The 8,642-nt window shown below is 41.5% G+C and overlaps 1 protein-coding gene across 1 annotated transcript; it reads right to left on the bottom strand.

Moving 5' to 3' along the window:
• Positions 1–1,078: 1,078 nt before the first annotated feature.
• Positions 1,079–8,385, bottom strand: LOC104956418 (N-alpha-acetyltransferase 15, NatA auxiliary subunit-like; the record flags this gene model as incomplete). Its single annotated transcript, XM_010783903.1, has 11 exons — positions 1,079–2,688; positions 3,104–3,201; positions 3,545–3,688; positions 3,802–3,900; positions 3,994–4,102; positions 4,248–4,441; positions 4,543–4,756; positions 4,928–5,056; positions 5,507–5,659; positions 7,213–7,382; positions 8,313–8,385. Coding segments are annotated over 11 exons (1,581 nt in total), but the record flags the coding sequence as incomplete, so codon positions are not given.
• Positions 8,386–8,642: the final 257 nt, after the last annotated feature.

Raw genomic sequence — 8,642 nt, 5'->3', positions numbered from 1 at the left:
TTTACACTTGCACATTTATTTGCGAGTTTGCAAATCTTTTAAATGCATTTGTGGATGGTGTTTTACATTTACAAATCACATATTTACACAAATTATTTTTATGTTCACACAAATGGAGACATATTTATGCCCATAGTGGTAGGCTATACTTGTTTTAACAGTAAGAACAGAAATACGAAAAGACGAGCTGAATTTCCGTTTTTTCGTTTTGGGGCAAGATTGAAAAACTAATTGTTTTATTATTAGTTTCAATTAGAACAAAAAAACAAATGGTTAAAACGTACCTTGGTCGTCTTCCCAAGGATCATAGAGGATGTGAGGTCAACACCCAAATGAAAACATGTTCACATGGATAGTATAAATACATTTTTACCCTTTTCTTATGTATATAATCTGTCTATAGGTTTCCGTTGAGTTTTCAGTTATTCTTTATATTGTATATTCCTTGGATACGCTATTGATAGACAATATATATTTTGTACTGTACAATTTTCAGGCTGGGGGAGCACCACCTAAAATCTTGCCTATAGGGCTGCAAATTGTTCAGAGCCAGCCCTGACCTCTACTGGTGGAACTACCTCAGTCATATTTTTGTCTTTCCAAGTCAAGTATCAAAGGAAAACATGGATGCAATTGTATAGGGCTGCATTGAAAAATATTTGAAAATGAGTAGTGTGATTTTTTTTAAACAATTTGCAGCAAAAAAATATTAAAAAAGGTCCCCTATTATACCGTTTTTCATCAATATATTATAGGTCTCGGATATATAGAAACATGTCTCTGAAGTGTTTGGCCTCGAAATACCAAACGGATCATGCTTTGTAGCATCCCATAAACCCCTCTGTTTCAAGAGTGCTGATTCTGTGTCTGTTACTTTAGATGAAAATAAGGATCCACTCATAAAGTGGCCAAAATCTGATCAGCTCATTTTCAGACAGGTTTTTATATAAATGGATCAGGACAAAAAGTGAGCGAATCTCTCTTTTCCCTCTACACAGAGGGGACACATATTTATGTACAAAATACATGAAAGTGGATTAAAACTGTAAATACAGATAAAAAAAACAGTCAATTGTTTTTTCTTTCGTTTGGTTTTAATACAAAAATCCAGAGATATCATACATCGCCATCTCAGATTTCATCTTTCACATTAGAACCCAAATTATAGGAAAAAGAGGAAAAAAAGAGATTATTGGGGGGGGAAAAGTAAAACACATTTCAGATGCTCTTACGTTTACTTGCCTTGTAACCTGTTCACTTCTGTCACCTTGGGAAACGGGCCAGGATGCTGAACTCTGACCTCTTGGAGCAATTTTAACGAGCAGAGTTCCCGCTGTAATTGATAGAATCCTTGTGTGCATGCAGATAAAACCATTTCTAACAGTGACAACAGCAACAGCACAAGTGACTGCCAGGAGGCTCAGTGGAATCACTTCAACCAGATCTACAAATGATTATCATCAATAATACGTTTATTTGATCCATTATGGACAGGAAGGTGTCTACGGTATTGCTTAGATCTATCCAACTCTCAGAATTTGTTAGAATGTTAGAACAGCAGTGTATTTGAAAAGGAGCACTCCACACAACCTAAAGAGTCTTTAAATATGTGCTACGATGTGCTCCATATGAACAGACAGGGAACAATTTCTGAAGTTTAACCAGGAGCGGAAGCAAAGTCTGACTAAAAAAAACAGAACAAAAAAATGTGCGGTGACGTTCCTTGTGCCGGGTCTCCGCAGAGATCAGGCTTCCTCACTCACTCCATTGCACTGCCACTTGTAGATCGGCGGTTACTGGAGCGTTACAGCAGATTGGCGTGTAGTTGCTGGATGTCCTCGGTGTGTACTTCGGTTCCTCAGTAACTCTTCCTGCTCAGCTTCCTACAGATCTGTCAGAGATCAGATCCACTCAGCTCAGTCTCCTGTCCCCCAGTGACAGCTGTGTCCTTTTTAAATTTAAATAACCTTTTTAAAATAAGGGGAACCGTTATTGATCATCGAGGAAAACCGGCAGTCCATGTCAGTCCATCGCGGTTTCTCCAGACAGTTTGCCAATAACTAAAGTTTATTTTCCTACTCAGCTTGGTTGTCAGCTTTATTTAAAAAAAAAAAAAAAAAAAAAAAGAAGTAAAATGGCCATTCTGTTATCTTTCTCTTCCCCCCCCTCTTTCCCACAAATATACACAACCGCACACATGCTCTCAACACACACACACATGCTCTCAACACACACACACACACACACACACACACACACACACACACACACACACACACACACACACACACACACACACACACACAGTCCTGATTTTCACCAAGTGGGAGAGCCAGGCCATGCCAGACCCAATTTAAGCGGAGCCAAAAGAATGTAACACCCATTTTCGCTTCCTGTGACTGGCTCTTAACAAAATGGCTGCCAGGCGTACCACAAGGCTCAGTGCTCGGCCCAATTCCTTTTGTCATCCGCTGTTGATCTGTAGCATGCTCACATCTCGTTGGCTAGCTCTTCCGTCTCCGTGGAGACATCCCCGTTGGCGATCTTTGTGTTCTCCTCATACCCGGGAGGTGTGAAAGCTAACGTGTAGGGGTAAAGCTTGTGACACGCTGCACGGTACGACTCGGCATGCTCCTTACAGTCGCCCAGCAGGCCGCCTCGGAGACAATCCAGGACCTCTGTGCAGATCTGAAGAGGGGAGCAAAGAGAGGAAGAATTACATTTAGAGATTTTTGTTTTTTAAAAAGTATTTTTAAAGGCACAGTTCAGATTCTTTTTAAAAAGGGGTAGTTTTTATCTAAATGTATTTTGTGCCGTTACACGTTTCCATGCTTGAATAAAAAATAAATAAATAAGGGCTATATTTGTCCTCGTGCTACAGCACGTGATAAGTGAACCGCTTAGAGACGCGTAGGAAATGTAATTTAATTACAACAGTCATATTTATTAAACATTCTCTGTGTTCATTCACATTATTGTTAGGATAATTTAATATCAATCTTAAACACACACTTTCCAAAAAAAGTGTTTACAAATAATTCAATTGTGCAGCTTTTTAGGCCTTTTCCTTTGTATTATTACTGACATTAGCATTGATGAGTACCTGTATGGTTCTGTTGTTGAGCGACTCATCTAGTGCAGTGGCCAGCTCTGTCGCCTTTGTTTCCGTTGATGAGTCCAGATACACCATCATCTTAGCAGCTGCAGGAGGGAGGAGTTTGTTAAAAAGGTAGATCAAAACCTCAAAAGTTAAATGACGTGGTTCCAGACAGAAAAAAACTTGCAAATGTATGACCATTAAACAAGTATTTGTTTTTTTCTTGTAAATGTACCACCTGGCCATTCTGTGTTTCTTTACTGGAATAAGACAGGCCTCTGTAATTTTTTGAAATGTTTAACTACAGTGGCTCTTATATGCCTTCATATATTGAGTATTAAATGGGAACCCAACCTTTTATAACAGGTGTGTGTGTGTGTGTGTGTGTGTGTGTGTGTGTGTGTGTGTGTGTGTGTGTGTGTGTGTGTGTGTGTGTGTGTGTCCTACCAGCCAGTCGGTGTGGTATGGAGTTTGAGTGCTTGGTGAGGTAAGCCTGGTTGAAGCTCGTTGCGTTGCTGTCTCCGAACAGCCGGGTGATCTCCTGCTTCAGAACCGTCCTGACCGTCTCCGGCAGCTCCGTGCTGTCAGACACTGAAGGAATGGAGGAGGGGGAGAGATGTGAGCAATGGTGTGAAGAATGTAGAAACAAACTGTGTAGTAGGTAAGACTAAAACGCTATGTAACAAAGTGGAACCCTCTCGTACCTCCTTTAAAGAAGCGTACTAGACACTGATGTAACCATGGGTGGTCTGGGTCAATAGCCAACGCCCTCTTCACGGATTGGAGCATCAGCAGGTATTTTTCTGGGGGAAAAAAGACCAAATGCAAGGTAAGATGTGAGTTTCAACATGGTAAGAACTAAAGAAAAGTCAGTGAATTGAAATGCTCTTGCCAACCTTTCCTGAAGTAGATCTCAAAGGCCATTAGGTGCGTGTCGATTTTGTCCTTTACCAGGTGTTTGAGAGGCATCAGGAACTTGACAGCTTCCTCCAGTGGATTTTCTACCTATAAACAGGAAGTGACAGCAAGGGAACACAAATCAAATCACTGATTGCTTGCTTGCTATTCTATGTGTAGCTATGTGTGCAGCATCAAAGACAAATTGCCTTGTCACTGACACTTTAGGATTTTTCATGTTCTTCTTTCTAACCTTGACCAGCTTGTCAGGTATTAGCTCCTCCTTAGGCCCACCGATCTCCTCATCATCATCCTCCTTCTTCTTCTTCTGGTTCTTAAGCTGCTTCTCCTTTTCAGCAATCTTCTTCTCCTCCTCTAGCTGGGCCTTTTTCTGGGCTCTCCGCTGCTTGTTCCTCAGCTTCTTCAGTTCTTTGTCCGAGAGGTTAGCTAGAGAAGAGAACGGGGCGTTAACGTATGGATAAAAGCATTTTCTCTTTTTTTGGCCCAGGAAAGTTTTAAAATGTAAATAAAACCAGTGTGGGACTGACCGGTGTCAGCCTGCAACTCCTTGCTGTCGTCAGTCAGCGGATTGTCGTGCAGGCTCAGGTAGATCTGGATGGCGCTGGTGGCAGCCTTGTAGTAGAAGGGATGCATTCGCAGCACGTCCTCCAGCTTCAGTAGGTCCACGTAAGAGCGTAGCGTCATCTTCCGCATGCAGTAGGTGTGGAAATCAAACTGGTCGTCCGTGATCTCCACAAAATGCTGATAAGAGATGGGAGAAAAAAGGAGGAAGATGTAAAAAAAAAAAAAAGGAAGAAAAGGAAAACAAGGATTTGACCTGTTCATGACATTTAATTTGGGTAGCCAAGGAGTTTTGTGCAAACGTTGCTAGGAAAAATACACCAAGTACACTCCCTGATAATAAGGGCTCACCCTTTCAATCTCGTGGCATTTCTTGAGGGCATCCCCAAACTTGTTCATGGACTTGTAAGCGAGTGCACACTCTGTCTGGAACCACATGCACTGCATCTCGTTCAGGTTCTCCACTGCTGACGCTCCCTCCTGGACAAAGAAGCAAAAAACACATGCATGAGCAAAGTCAATTACAAAACAGGGGCATGCTCTATTGTCATGAGAGATCAACTGCTGCAAACGGATTTGGCAAGTCAGAATGTGTCACTGTGAACCTAATACTCCCAGGGATGTTAGGTTTGGCCTTGTCAGCAGGATTTCTGAAAAACTACTGCAACAACTTTAATGACATTTGTTGTAAGGCTGTAGCACGGGAAAAGAGAGAACTCTTTTGAAACGGATGCAATTCATGGATACATTAAATATTGTGCAGTTCCGTTAACCTTGTGGGACTGGGCATTTCGTTTTATTCTACATTCATGCTTTGGAAAAATTTGTTTCCAAAGTAAATTCATAGGAAATGTTTTATGTTGTACGTGTGTTTAAACAATTTCTGATATTTTCAGAACCTTATCTCAGCTCAGATTGTACTTTTCTCACCCTAGTGAACTTGGAGCACATTTCCTCGGCCTCTTTCACCATGCCGGCCTTCAGCATGTACTTGGCACACTTTGAGTTGATGAATCTGTCTGCGGTGTCCAGAGCCTGGGCCTCGTCCATCCACTGAGCAGCTTCTTTGATGTTGCCAGCATGCTGTGGGAGGATAAAGGTCAATACGGCAGTCATGACACTAACACAGCTACTTGGTAAACACTTTGACTAATGCAGGCCCCCCCTTTGAAAAAAAAAAAAAGTTGGGACCCCCCAACACAAATAGTCAGGCTCAGTGGCGGCGCCAGAGATTTATTTTGGGGATGCTGTGGGGTAGCTTGAAAATGTACCGATCGCTAAAGTGGAATTTTCTACTGTAACAATCCCCACGCATATCAGAGTCCTGCACGGGTCTGATTTTCAAGACCCGCTCCCGCCCCCACCCGCGACGTGCAATACCGAACCCGCCCCCCGCACATATTGCCAATTAGTTCCGCGAACTAACCCGTCTGCACAAGATCCGCAACCCGACCCGAACCCGCATATATATGAGCAGTGAAAACGTGCAATTATTAACACACGCAGTTGCATATTTGTCTCAAAAAGCGTGGGATGTTGGTTATTTTCTCCATCTAGGATGACACCATAAGCCTCCCAGATGTTGGATTTCGCTCTTGAGGAAGTGTTATTGAAAATGCTGTATTCTCCGCTAGAGAGCTTCACCTCAGCCATTTCAAATGTGGCGCGCTCAGCAGCAGATTGATGCGCTGCAGAGGTTATGATTATGCGGGGGAGAGGTCTGAGGATTTAAACATTAAACTAAATTATTATTATTTTTAATATATTTATTATGCAAAACCCGCGACCCGACCCGCATCATCTTTGTTTTACCCAGAACCGAACCCGGAAAAAAGCGCTACCACCCGCGAATCACTTTTTTTCGGGTACCCGACCCGTTGCAGGAATCTGACGCATATACACAGTGTACCCGTGACAGTTACAATGAAGGCTCGATAATCAGCTCACGGCATATAGGTGTAAAGTTCTGTTTTTATAGGTGGTGTGTGGACCTCACATAGGGGGTCCGGGGGCAAGCTCCCCCGGGAAGATTTATTTTTAAATATTGAAGTTAAAAGCATCAATCTGGTGCACTTTGAGAGCAAAATGAAGAGATCTATGGATACATCTCTCAGCACCCATATGAAACAGAACTGTAAACAGATTTACTTTTTCTTTATGGATATTTTACAAATCACTCCCCTTTTAAACTTTATTCTTGTTTTACTGTCATATAGTATTTCATACCTGTTTTTCATTTATTCTATTATTTTTTTATAACTATAATGATCATATAAATGTGTGCCTCGGAAATAATTGTTTACATTAATGGTGACCAAAACATTTGAGACCCACTGAGGTAACACAGAGAGTCCTTTAGCTCACTGAGTCTCTCAGTCTGACAGGAGAGGGCTCTCCTCCACCTTGTTGTTGAAAAAACTCCTTATATCCGTTAGCGTAGCTCGCTAGCACCAGAAGCTAACAACAACGATCTCAGGTACCGGTGCGCTCTCTCTCGTAATAGTACTGTATCATATTATTTTTGAATTTATCATTTTTTTAATAACCATTTTTCCTCCTGGTCTCTCGCGCCCCCCTGGCATGCCTCTGCGCCCCCCACTTTGAGAACCACTGGACTAATGTGTGCCGTGCGTTACCTTGTAAATCTTGGCTTTGATGAGGAAGAGCTCGATGAGCGTGGGAGTGCTGTCAATGGCGGCGTTGATGTAATCTAGAGCCAGAGTCTGTTGGTCAATCATGTCGTAATGCTGAGCCAGGAAGTACTGTACCCAGAGCAACGTGGTCGGAGGTTCCTCTTTACCGTCATCTGCCACAGAACAGGAGAGATTGCGTAAGTTCACGTCTTTACGATTACTAAGAAAAAAACTACAGTTAACCTTGTAAATTATGAATGCAAATGAGTAAACTTGGTTGTAATCCCTAAGATTTTGTAGAAGTCAACCCCATTTATGTTACATTTTTTCTGCAACATTCCTTTAATGGATTTAAGTTCTGAAATGTCCTCTTGTAATTATTTATTTCACATTATAAGCGGTAGAATGTACCATTCAATGCTATGGATTCATAATAACTACCTATGCAGGAAGGACAAGTACATTTGCAATATGCAATTCAAATAGTTAGACATCAGCCTCGCCATTTACTGTTTGATAAAAAAGAAAACTTCTGAAAAAATATATTGATATTGAATCCTTGTTGATGTTATTCAGTTGAGAGAAAGCTTGTTCTTGGCATCTCAAATTAGGAGTGCTATGGATGTTGTTCTGGCTGATTTAGATGTGATTATCCGTGCCTGTGTCAGAAGATGGGGCACCCCTGCACATGGAGGCATTGATGGCTCAGCTCTGCAAGCATGGCTTTATGCTCTTGGGCGAGTCATTTTTTGATTCAATTGCCTGAACGACATTGACATTGCTTGGACATTAACATACGAGGCAATTCATTCAGGAAACGGTTGACCAATCATAACCGAGCCGGCCAGCTAACAAATCAGAGCAGACTGGGCTCTGGTTTCAGACAGAGGGTGAAAAGAGGTGCTGCACCACAGGCAGTATGAGAACAATAGAGACCTTTTTGAACATTAAAGCACGTAAATAAAACATGAATAACAGAAAAAGCACAACATTAACATAATTCGTCCTCTTTAAAACAAAAGTTAAAAACTGTCTTTTACGCTACACTGCACACAGAAGTTTAAAAAGACATTCATTCATTATCATCCTGATTTATTCCTCACCGTTCTGGTTGAACATTCGAAAGCTCTTTAATGTGGTTTCATATCCGACCACCAACTCCTCTATTATTGCCACCTGCAAAGAGAAAGAGGACAGAGTACATTAGACAGGGTTCCTGCAGGTTTCGCCAACTCAAATTTTATTTAAGACCTTTTTAAGACCACTTTGAATAGAATTTAAGACCTATTTCACGGCAAGAAAGTATGAAGGAAAATTGCTATGAAAGAAGAAATACGTCCCATAATTAATTACAAAGTAAATGTATTCATGATCAACATAAGAACAATGACTGAACATAACCGCACAGAACTGTGTTAGCCAAAAAGTGTGTA

The sequence above is a fragment of the Notothenia coriiceps genome, unplaced genomic scaffold (genome assembly GCF_000735185.1).
Source record: "Notothenia coriiceps isolate Sejong01 unplaced genomic scaffold, NC01 NC01_scaffold00025993, whole genome shotgun sequence".
In the NCBI taxonomy this organism is placed as follows: Eukaryota; Metazoa; Chordata; class Actinopteri; order Perciformes; family Nototheniidae; genus Notothenia; species Notothenia coriiceps.
The sequence above is the reverse complement of the archived record's forward strand: the minus strand, read 5'-3'. Positions and strand labels throughout refer to the sequence as shown.